The sequence below is a fragment of the Lagenorhynchus albirostris genome, chromosome 14 (assembly GCF_949774975.1).
Source record: "Lagenorhynchus albirostris chromosome 14, mLagAlb1.1, whole genome shotgun sequence".
NCBI lineage: Eukaryota > Metazoa > Chordata > Mammalia > Artiodactyla > Delphinidae > Lagenorhynchus > Lagenorhynchus albirostris.
Genome location: NC_083108.1, coordinates 31,657,062 through 31,669,492, shown reverse-complemented (window position 1 = coordinate 31,669,492; position 12,431 = coordinate 31,657,062). Strand labels below are relative to the sequence as shown.

At 33.8% G+C, this 12,431-nt stretch overlaps 1 protein-coding gene across 5 annotated transcripts in view; it reads left to right on the top strand.

Annotated features, from left to right (window-relative positions):
• PIK3C3 (phosphatidylinositol 3-kinase catalytic subunit type 3) overlaps positions 1-12,431 on the top strand; it is a 152,237-nt gene that overhangs the window by 53,562 nt on the left and 86,244 nt on the right. For 4 of the 5 annotated variants that reach the window (XM_060170439.1, XM_060170442.1, XM_060170438.1 and 1 more), the window contains 3 exons: positions 1,413-1,484; positions 5,710-5,814; positions 6,597-6,689. In XM_060170439.1, coding sequence (XP_060026422.1) covers positions 1,413-1,484; positions 5,710-5,814; positions 6,597-6,689 — 270 coding nt within the window. The remainder of the gene's footprint in view (positions 1-1,412; positions 1,485-5,709; positions 5,815-6,596; positions 6,690-12,431) is intronic. The other variant, XM_060170440.1, reaches the window with a different exon arrangement.

Here is a 12,431-nt window from a genome sequence, read left to right as displayed (position 1 = left end):
AGGTGAGTGAAATTGTTTTGTTACCAATACATTCTTAATAAAATCACTTTTTACATTTTTACTATATGTAATTTCATTAAAAGCAATATTTCCTGCCTATATGGAGTTTATAGTGCAGAACCATGCTAATGGTGATGGTACTTTCAATCATTAGAGACTTGAAGGATCTTTTGAAAGACAGCTTTGTTGATAGATGAAATAATAACAGAATAGAAATTAGAAGAATTTCAAGTATTTTTGAAAAGGTTCTTGACCCCTTTCTACTGCTTCTTGAAAATTGCCCATAAATTAATGCCTGTCTACCTACCCTGTCATATTTCCACTTAGTGTAAAGATTGCTGGGCCAGTGTATTGAATCTAATGGAAATAGACTTTCTTGTCACCTGTCTTTTGTGACAGATAGCCTTAGTGAAGATTACTTGTCACAGTTGGGCTGATAAATGTGTTTTCTGATGTTGTGACTGAGAACCAGCTTGTTAAACAATGGCTGTGGGAATTTGTGTTTTTTTCTAAGACTCAATTACTGAACCTAAAGTAAAGTCACAATACTTGCCTTCTTTCAGTCTCTCCTGATTTTGTTGTTCATATTTAAAATTGAAAATATGCTAGCATTTGGAAATTGACAGAAAAATTTGACGCTAGGTGTACAGTTGTGAGGAAATGAATTTCAACCTTAATTAGTTTATCCTTTTCCAGGATGTATGTAGTGATATTTATTATGCAGAATTACCTTTCTTGCCTGAATTGGATAAAAGTAAAAGCCAAAATTCTTCAAAAATGATAATACCAACAAAATAAGACAGATTTATTTCTTAAAAATTGATGGATTGATTCTTGCTATTCAAATTTGCATTGCGTTAAGTATCCTCTGAGAAGCAATGCTGCTGAGTTTCTAGTCGTATGTAAGTTTGAGTAATGTTAACCCACATTTAAAATTCTACTTATCTGAGTGGAACTTAATTGTGATAATTTGAAAAATTACCAAAATCCACTTAGTAGTTTTTGCAAATGATGTGACAGATCCATTGTGCCATATTTTAATTATACTCTTTGGTTTCTTGTTCTCAGTTTGAAAATTAGGACATACTATTTTGACTCAGTCATTGTAAACAAAGTTTAAAACAAAATCCGGACAGAGACAATCTACTAATTTCCAGACCTCATATCTCTAAAAACTATAATACAGATTTTTTTTATTGTTAGAGTTTATTTTTCTCAAAATATTTTATCAGCAACAAAAGGTAAAAAATGGATATGTATTTTTAAAATATAGTTGAAAGAAGATAATATTTTAAAGGGAGGAACGATGTTCATTAAAAATTAAAATACATTAGAGTGCACATGATCATGTATGACGTTTTAACCATTTGGTTAAAAATTTTTTTTTTTAAACTTGTTATGCTGTAATCCAGGATGGTGATGAGTCATCTCCAATCTTAACAAGCTTTGAGATAGTGAAAGTTCCTGACCCTCAGATGTCTATGGTGAGTCATTGTCAAATTTCTTATGAAAATTCTTTTTTCCAGAGTGATTATGACTTAGATCCACATCATACACTTTCTTTTTAAAAACTATATCTGTAACTACATTGGTTATTTAAAGGTGATTCATAAATTCACTTCAGCTATTGATATATGTAATCAGGTTCAGATGGAATCTTTGCAAAAAATATTAACACCTTCAAAAAAGGTCAAGATAGTATAGTGTTGGGGAACCATTTTGTTTGAATTATTGAAAAAGCTATGGAATGTAGTCTTGAAGGACTTGGGGTAACAAGTATTTGAAAGATTGTCATCATAACAGAAGGGAAATTTATTTATACCAGAAGATAACACTAAGATCAATGGATGGAAATTTTAGGGAGACTGATTTTGTTGAAAAACAGGGAAGATTATTGTAGCTACTAGAACTATTCAATTTGGATTATGGTGTCTTGGAGGATTTTGATATACCTGCATTGGATTGTTGAGATGATAGCTCTCTCAGGAATAAGAAAGAGGAAGAATTCCTACTTTGCAGCAGAGATTTAATTTGATGACTTCAGATTTAGAAAGTTCCAGGCAAAAAATCCTTATAGCAACATAATAGATACTGTGATATTTACACTTAGAATTCATTTATATCACTCTGAACTATTTTCTCCTTATTTTATACATTTCTAATTAGATTAATTACCTTCCTAATCAGAACAAAGTAGATAAAAAGTAGTACATGGGAAGTTGAAAACATGATGACTGGAGTAAATACAGTTCATTAGAGCAGGAAATAATGGCTGATGGCCTAACATCAAAGGAAGAAATAGGGGGGAAAAGCAAATAAAAAGTTAGAAAACAAAGGTCACTCGGGAATCTTAGAAACAAACACTTAAGTACCTTCACAGATCCTATGCCTAGCATAATAAAATAAAGTTAATAGATCTAAAATTGACACGGTGGATTGGAGGAATCAACATTGTGAAAATGACTATACTACCCAAAGCAATCTCCAGATTCAATGCAATCCCTATCAAACTATCACTGGCATTTTTCACAGAACTAGAACAAAAAATTTCACAATTTGTATGGAAACACAAAAGACCCTGAATAGCCAAAGCAATCTTGAGAAAGAAAAACGGAGCTGGAGGAATCAGGCTCCCTGACTTCAGACTATACTACAAAGTTACAGTAATCAAGACAGTATGGTACTGGCACAAAAACAGAAAGATAGATCAATGGAACAGGATAGAAAGCCCAGAGATAAACCCACACACATATGGTCACCTTACCTTTGATAAAGGAGGCAAGAATATACCAGGGAGAAAAGACAGCCTCTTCAATAAGTGGTGCTGGGAAAACTGGACAGCTACATGTAAAAGAATGAAATTAGGTCACTCCCTATCACCATACACAAAAATAAACTCAAAATGGATTAAAGACCTAAATGTAAGGCCAGACACTATCAAACTCTTAGAGGAAAACATAGGCAGAACACTCTGTGACATAAATCCCAGCAAGATCCTTTTTGACCCATCTGCTAGAGAAATGGAAATAAAAACAAAAATAAACAAATGGGACCTAATGAAACTTCAAAGCTTTTGCACAGCAAAGGAAACCATAAACAAGACCAAAAGACAACCCTCAGAATGGGAGAAAATATTTGCAAATGAAGCAACCAACAAAGGATTAATCTCCAAAATTTACAAGTAGATCATGCAGCTCAATATCAAGAAAACAAACAGCGCAATCCAAAATTGGGCAGACGACCTAAATAGACATTTCTCCAAAGAAGATATACAGATTGTCACCAAACACATGAAAGAATGCTCAACATCATTAATCATTAGAGAAATGCAAATCAAAACTACATTGCGATATCATCTCACACCGGTCAGAATGGCCATCATCAAGAAATCTACAAACAGTAAATGCTGGAGAGGGTGTGGAGAAAATGGAACCCTCATACACTGTTGGTGGGAATATAAATTGATACAGCCACTATGGAGAACAGTATGGAGGTTCCTTAAAACAACTAAAAATAAAACTACCATATGACCCAGCAGTCCCACTACTGGGCATGTACCCTGAGAAAACCATAATTCAAAAATAGTCATGTACCACAATGTTCATTGCAGCTGTATTTACAATAGCCAGGACATGGAAGCAACCTAAGTGTCCATCGACAGCTGAATGGATAAAGAAGTTGTGGCACATATATACAATGGAATTTACTCAGCCAGAAAAAGAAACGACACTGAGTTATTTGTAGCGAGGTGGATGGACCTAGAGTCCGTCGTACAGAGTGAAGTAAGTCAGAAGAGAAAAACAAATACCGTATGCTAACCCATATATATGGAATCTAAAAAAAAAAGAAAATATGGTCATGAAGAACCTGGGGCAAGACGGGAATAAAGATGCAGACCACTAGAGAATGGACTTGAGGACACGGGGAGGGGGAAGTGTATGCTGGGACAAAGTGAGAGAGTGGTAATATATATATGGACATATATATACTCCCAAATGTAAAATGGATAGCTAGTGGGAAGCAGTCGCATAGCACAGGGAGATTAGCTCGGTGCTTTGTGACCAGCTAGAAGGGTGGGATAGGGAGGGTGGGAGGGAGGGAGATGCAAGAGGGAAGAGATATGGGGATATATGTATATGTATAGTTGATTCACTTTGTTATAAAGCAGAAACTAACACACCATTGTAAAGCAATTATACTCCAATAGAACCGTTAAAAAATAAAAATAAAATTGACACTGAATTTTCATTATAAAATCAAATTGTATTTTGCATTCTGGATATTTGAAACACACTAATGGTTACCTTCAAAATGGTTGAGAGTATTCAAGTTTTGTCATACTGGGACCATATTAACTCCTACCAAAATGTCAGGTAAATGAGATGTCTGTATATTTAGTGTATTTTTTTCTAAAGAAAACGCTCATCAACAATTATAGGTTTAATATTATGGATGCTGTAATTAAAAAACAAAGATCTAGGACCTCTGTCAACAATTTTTAGTTTTAAATACAATCAAGGAAAAACAAAACAAAAAATTAAGAAAAAAAGCTACCCTCCTTACCCCCATGTTAAAAAATTTTAATTTGTAGCCATTAGTATTAACTAAACAGAGGAATATATTTTAACAAACATTGAGTGCCGCTAAGCTGGTATATCACTGTATCAGACAATAAAACAGACTCTACAGTTACAAGTGTGGCAAATGGACTGGTAGAACTGACTAAAAATCCCAGAACTAGATCCAAGTACATATGTAAATTGACGAAGGTGGCATTTCATCACTGGAGCATAGTGTTGGGGAATGAGCCATTTGGAAAAAGATGAAATTGAATCAAATCCACACATCACACCATACATAAGGAAAAACTCCAAATGAATCAGGGATTTAAATATTATAAAATGAAACCTTACTAGTACTTTACTATCAGTGTAGGGAAAGACTTTCTAACGTTGAGTCAAAATCCAGAAGCAACAAAAGAAATGATTGATAAATTTGACTATGTTAAAAAATTTGCATGGCAAAAGCACTGTTAAGTCAAAAGACAATTGACAAACTGGGAGAAACTATTTGTGACATACATCACAGACAAAGAACTGATTTATCTAATGTGTAAAGAACTCTTAAAAACTGAAGAATAAAGGACCAAAAAGCAAAATTAGGAAAAAAACATGAACAGACAATTCACACATGAAAAAGTGAATAAAATAAAGTCTCTTAAGCAAAGACAGTATGTTCAAAACTAATGATTTTGGCCATAGGTAAAATAGTTAAGCATTTTGGTCATTCATTGTCCCTGCCCTCAGTTACTACTGGCAGTTAAACTCTAAGATGATAATACAATTATATCACGAAGTCACTAGTAGCTCAGAGGAAGCGGGAGTGCTTTAATCTGAGCTGCCAGGGGAGATTTTGGAATGAAGGTAACATTTGAGTGGGTAGAGGGTATAAAACCCTGAATACAATGGAGAGTTAAAACAAGAAACTGGAATGGCATGCTCAAGTGCGCCTGGTGAAGCATAAGTTATGCTTACTTTCCCTATCACCACAAGATACATAGGAGACTAAAGTTGTAACACGAATAAAATGTTAAATATTATAAACTGGTCTTAAATAAGTAACTATTTACTTTTCTATTTCTAAGTGGCTGTTGAAACTGCTTACTGGTGAAATTTACATTGTTGCTTAATATTCTTAAATAATTTATAGGAAAATTTAGTTGAGAGCAAACACCACAAACTTGCCCGGAGTTTAAGAAGTGGACCTTCTGACCACGATCTCAAACCTAATGCTGCCACAAGAGATCAACTGAATGTAAGAGAATTTATAAAATATTAATTTAAAAATAATTAAGTGGGTATTTTGGTTGCAACTGATGCGATAGCACATCACTTAAAAGTGATTCAGACACAGGTTAATGAACCCTATGTAATTTCAACAACTTCACATTTCTGTAGTTTTATATCATTTGGGGGCTTTCAGGAAATATATTAGCCCTAGAGACAGAACTGCAAATAGTATATGCTTTCTTGATATAGTGTTCTTAGAAACTGGCCCTAAGATACATTGCCTGAGCTTCCGCTGACTTAACAAGAGAAATGTTTATCATTTGGGTGTTTTTTTTTTTTTTCTTTTCCTTGTGTGTGTGTTGGGGGGAGGGGACTTTTTCCCTCATTTTTATTTTTTAAAAAATGTTTTATACAATTTTTAAGGGTTACTTTCCATTTGCAGTTATTACAAATTATTGTCTCTGTTCCCTGTGTTGTACAATCCTTGAGCCTGTCTTGCATGCAGTAGTTTGGTGGGGGCGAGCTTTTGTTATTTGGATTTGTTGTGTCTTTGGTTGAAGTAAATTAGCTCTGCAATTACATACTTTTTTTTATCTTATCTTTTTCTCCTCTTATACTCTAATATACTTTTTGAACTGATAAATGCAGCAAATTTAAGTCTTACTTGGCTGCATGTATATTCTCCTTGCTTCTATAATAGTTCAATTATAGATATATTTAAATGAATGAAAAATTTTGAATGAAATGAAAATATATAGGAAGATTTTTTTTATTTGACAAAAGTAGTTTTTTTTTTCTTTGTTGTAGATTATTGTGAGTTATCCACCAACCAAGCAACTTACATATGAAGAACAAGATCTTGTATGGAAGTTTAGATATTATCTTACTAATCAAGAAAAAGTGAGTTTCTTGAATATTTTCATATATAAAATTATCTATAAACTTTGTTGCTAATGAGCAAAATGAAGTAAAACTGCCATAGAAATACAGACTTATTGTCAAACTTGAAAAAAGAAAGGTTTATAGAGTAATATATATTGTTACTCCATTTTTTAAAAAGTTAAAACACAAAGACACAGGTACCTATTTGTTGATGTATAGACAATGTCTGAATGGGTTAAGTCAGAGAGACTTGGGCTCAGTTTCCAGCACTACAACTTATTCTTACTGGGTAAGGTGAGGCAAGTTGCTTTGGAAGGTTTGTTTCCTCGTTTTTCTAATTATGACAACTCTCCTTCACAGGTGAGATAATACAGATGAATAACCTGGTTGGGTACTTAATGCATAGTAGGTGCAGAGTAAATGTTGACTCACTTTATCTTCATTCTTCTCACCTCTTTGAGCCTGGGTGGCCGGCAAAAGATATATGTTATTTAAAGAACTATAGAATTCTGGAGGAGATGTGGCTAGAGAGAGAGTATGAGAAATGTAATTTGAAATGGTAAATTGAGTTGGTGGAATGGCATCCAGCTTGGCAAGAGGATAGAGGCTAGGTCAGAACTAGACGTTTGCTTCCCATAATGAAACTATGGAGTAGATAAAGTTTCTGGAGAGAGAGAATTGGGATGAAGCACTAGACTTGAGTGTAGAGACTTAGTTTTGAGGCTTACTATTACTATTTATTGTCACAAAGAAGCTTTTTGACTGCTTTAGTTTCCTCATATTTAATATGAGTCCATTAAATTATAGTGAACGTTAAGTCTCTTCTAGTTCATAAAATAGTCAGTAAATTCTTAGAACATAGGTTCAAAGACTGTTAAGGTATAATAATAATAACCAGCATTTATTAAACAACCACTGTGTGTCAGAGATATTTGATATCCCACAACAACCCCACAATATAGATATTATTGTTACTATTCTACAGATGAGGAAACCTGAGTCTTAGAGAGATTAAGGAACCTGTGCAGAATCAAAGCTTATAAATGCTGCGGCTTGATAGGCTCACATTTATGAGTTAGTAGAGAAGGTAGTCATAGAAAAGAGGATTATACAGAAAATACAGCATCATGCATGCCGTAACAGGAATTCTGAAATGCATTGTGGGCAAAACAGAGAAGCATCAGGAAAATTAATATCTGTCAGATATATAATTATTTGAGAATGAATGAATGTTTACAATCTTATGAGATTGTCTTTAGCTACTTTGTTAACTTGTTTTTCTGAAACAATTGTATTTCCTTTAGTCTCTAAAGTAAAGATAAAAATCCAGTTACAGCTCACTTTAACTCTTCAGCTTTTCTTCTTTATGTTTTATTGATGCCTTGGGAAATTCTTTGTAGATGAATCATATCCATTCTCTTTTATATCTATAACAAGAATGAGAGAGGAATTTTAAATTTGCTATAGCTTTTGAGTGTTATTCTCTTTATCCCTGCAAAGAAGGAAAGATTCATCAGCAGAAGCACAGGTTTATGATTTTTGTGTTTTATAAAAAGATTGAGTTAGTATCGTGATACTCTGTTAAATGAATAACCTTGGTCACAGAAATTGCATCTTGAATGCAGCACAGTGCTGTCTAAAAATATGCAGTAAGATATTGAATTAAACTTGTTAGAATGTATAGGTTCAAAAAGCATAGAATAGATTTACAAAGCAGAACTCCCTTAGATAGAAAGGCTTCCAAGGAAAACTATGTTTTAACAAGTCGTCACTTCCCACTGAAATTCAATTACTTCTAGATATGTGTAAAAGAAAAATGCTCAAGTGATATAAAGTGTGTGACAAGTTTCATTTAACTGATTGATTTCAACTTTTTGAAAGGTAGGTGATGAAACTTCACTTCTCAGGACATATTACAGGATTCTTAAGATCACTAGAGTAGAGTAAACACTGTTTTTTGTTTAGGAAGCACTTTTCAGAAAGCCAAATATATATTGGTCTTGAAGTAACCAAAGGAATTATTAAAATAGCTACATTTGTATCTTTGTAATAATTTAAAATGGGTTTTGTAGAAAATAAATACTCCTGTACCATTGTCCTTTAATTTATTTATAAAAGAAATTCGTTCAGTGCCAGTTTCTCAGGAACTGTGATTTAGGTTATTTGACAGTTGAGCCCTAAGGCTGAAAAGATTTCGTAGAGAGAAAGCAGTGCTCAGGAAACAAGTTGGTGGAAATTGGTTCTTACAAAGTTGTACTTCTTATTTATTTTTTTAAATAAATAATTTAAATAATAATAAATTTGGTCTTTCCACCTATTTTTTTCTAAATGACCTGTCTTAAGTATTTCGGATAAAAAGCCCTCTAGTCTAGACTTGATGTTGTACCTGAAAAGTTCACAGTAATAAGTTTGTCCAACAAAATCAGTTGAATTTATGAAGTATTTTTAATTTTGTGGTCCATAGCATATAGGAAGTGACTCATTTTTGCAGAACTCAAAATGTGACTATTGTAACTTTTTAAATTCAACTTTAAAAAAAATCAGCTTTTAACATGGTAAATGGCCTTTCTTATTAAAATGTTAATAAAAAATAACCGTTATATTAATGCCTTTCCATTATGCTTAGGGAAGAGTCATAATGGTGAAGGTAATAGTGATGCACACTGAATGCTCTTATGAGGCTGCTTCTGAGACAGTGACATCAGGACAATAATATTTGTGCCTCCTGGCAAGAAGTTGATGGCAGACAATAGCAGAAATGAATTCAATTCAGCAAGCATTTGGTATCAATTCTTGGCCTAGAGTTATTTAACGCTCTGAGCTTCGAGGTATTATGTCCCTGTAAATTTCATATAAATTAAAACTGTTTTGGGGAAACTGTTAAAATTAAACTGTTTTGGGGAAAACCAAAATGGAGAAGTAGAGGATAGTAATTGATAAAGGGTCACTGTCTTATTAGTAAACAGTTAGGTAATTACTATAGTAGAGATGTGAAGGAGAACAAGATCAGTGTGCTAAGATATGAGGGAGGTTTTACAGAGCCAAGATTTGTCTTGAAGTTTGAACAGACTTTGATGGTCATTCTTATTTGATGATCATTTTTCATGGGAAAGAAAAGCATGAATAAGGCAGAGTGCTAGGTTCAGGAGACAGAAAAGTTTGTATGAAACATTCTTTAAATAGAAAAGGTGGAATCAGATTGTAATGAGCCTTGAATTCTGTGGTTCGGAGTTGGATATCACTGGCAATAGGAAACCCCTAAAGCAAACAGAATGTGTCTAAGTAAGTGATGTTTTAAGGAAGATGAACCAGGTGGATTGGAGCAGAGCTGAGAATGAAAAAAGAGACATAATTAGGAGGCTTATGTATGGATTTTGAGAGCTGTATTGGAGAGCAAAGGAAGGGGAGGATAATGTGTAAAATGACTTGGAGGTAATTCCCAAGAATTAGGCCTGAGTGACTGAAATAAGGAAATATGGCAAGTGGAAGGGGCAGAGTAAGGAGATATTTCGTTTTTGAATGTTTTGAATTTAAAATATTAGAATAGCTGTGATACGGTGATATAATAAGAAATCATATATTTGGTCTTCATCTCTGGTTCCTGGCACAGAGTTTCTAAAACCCTAGGAATTTCATGAGTAGTAAGGATGAGAGGAGTGTCTTTTGTTTTTCATAATAAGCCCCTTTCAACTATACTTGTATTTATGGTAATGAGGTGACTCTTGGAGAGTGGGGCTCATTGCCAAAAGAACCAAACCTCTGATTAGAGGGTTGGAATTTTCAGCCCCACCCTTGACCTCTGTGGAGGGAGGAGGAGAGATCGTAAAGGGGCTGGGGATAGAATTAATAACTCAAGAATGGCTAATGATTTAATCAATTGTGTCTACGTTATGGAATCTCTATGAAAACCTATAGAGCTTTTGGGTTGGTGAATGCATCAGTATGCTAGGAAGGTGGCACATTCCTAACTATGGGGACAGAAGCTCCTGTGCTTAGGACCCTTCCGGACCTCGCCTAATGTACCTCTTCACCTGGTTATTCATTTATATCTTTTATAATAAAGTATATCTTTTATAATAAAAGATATATCATTTATATCTTTTATAATATATTTCTCTGAATTCTTTGTGCCATTATAGCAAATTATTGAGCCTGAGGAAGGGTCATGGGAATCCCCAATATGTAACCAAGCTGGGCTGAAGTATGGGTACCTTGAGAATCCAGTGTTTGCTCTTGGCATCTGAAATGGGAAGCAGTCTTATGAGACTAACCCCTTAGCGTCTGCAATCTGCACTGAGTGTCAGAATTCAGTTAAATTGTAGAACACTTAGTGTCTGCAGAGAATTAGGGAATTGGTTCATGTGGACAACCCACACATTTGATGTCAGAAGTGTCTTGAGTAGAACAGGTTTTCCTTTAACAACATGGTAGTAATTTCCAAAATTTAGTTGGTAGAAGTTAATATTAAAAATATATATGACAAATACAGTGTTTTCAGCTCTGAAATGTGATCATGATTCTAAAAGTAGGAGATAACAATGAAGTGATTCTAAGATCAGAAAGGAGGTTAACAAAATATTTATTGCTATTAATATAAAACATGGTAATACATACAATAATGTTAACATTTGATGCTGGACTCAACAACAAAAATAGAACAATAATATCAGAGTTGAAATAATTAACATTTATCAACTATTTATTATATATATATATATATATATCCTGTTTTAAGCATTTATATTCATTAACTTATTTAATTTTTACCACGACCTTATGAGATAGATCACTTAAAAGTTAAATAATGTGCTCCATGTGACACAGTAATAATTGATGGAGCTGGAAATTAAGATTTAAACCCAAATACCTTGGCTTAGTCTAAAGCCTATACTATCTGTGGAAGCTCTAGGGATAAAATTGCATTTGAATCCTGTACCTTTGTTTTACATAGATCAATAAATCATCTTTAAAGGACCTGAGATTAAGTATCATCATTATTATCGCTGTCTTCAAATTGTTACACTTCCTTTCTTTCTCATTACTCTTCTTGTTTCCTCCTTCATTCTATTATCTCCTTGTTTACATTTGTAACATTTAGCATTATCAAGTTGTGAAATCTTTGTACAGTGTCTTAAGTTCCCTGGCAGCATTGTATTCCGTAAATCTTACTAATAAATCTATAAATCTGAGAATCTGGGAGTTAGATTGTTTTGGTTGCTGAACTGAGTACATCGGCCTGCTGCAAGATTTGCTTATAATAAGTACATACCTGCACATTTCTATTAAGACTACTGATGTACTGTGAAATGGCAAAGCTTTCACTGTAGTTGTTTAAGAAGTATTGCTTTGTTTCCACATTCAGTCTAGAAATACATTTTGGAAGTGAAAAATAAATGCATAGAATAAGTTAGGAGGGCAGTCCATGTTTTTATATGGAGAGCAAGCACTGCACTAAATGGTGTGCATGAGGTGCAGAAGAAATGGATAGCTATCCTTGGGGGATGCAGACTCCAGTTGTAGGCATAAGAATGCCCAGAAAAGCGTTTGGTAGTTAGAAGAGCATCATTTAAATGAAGATAGTAAAACTGAGGCAGCTACTAAAAGAAGAGCTGAAAGTTGCTGAAAACTGCCTGGAAAAGTTGAGATTTTGACAAGCTGGCCTTAAATAAGATGACACTAAAGTTTTGGCGAAGAGTGTAAGGAAGGAAGGAACTCCTTGTAGACGGAAGTTAGACAGTCATTATAAAATAGGTTAGCTTT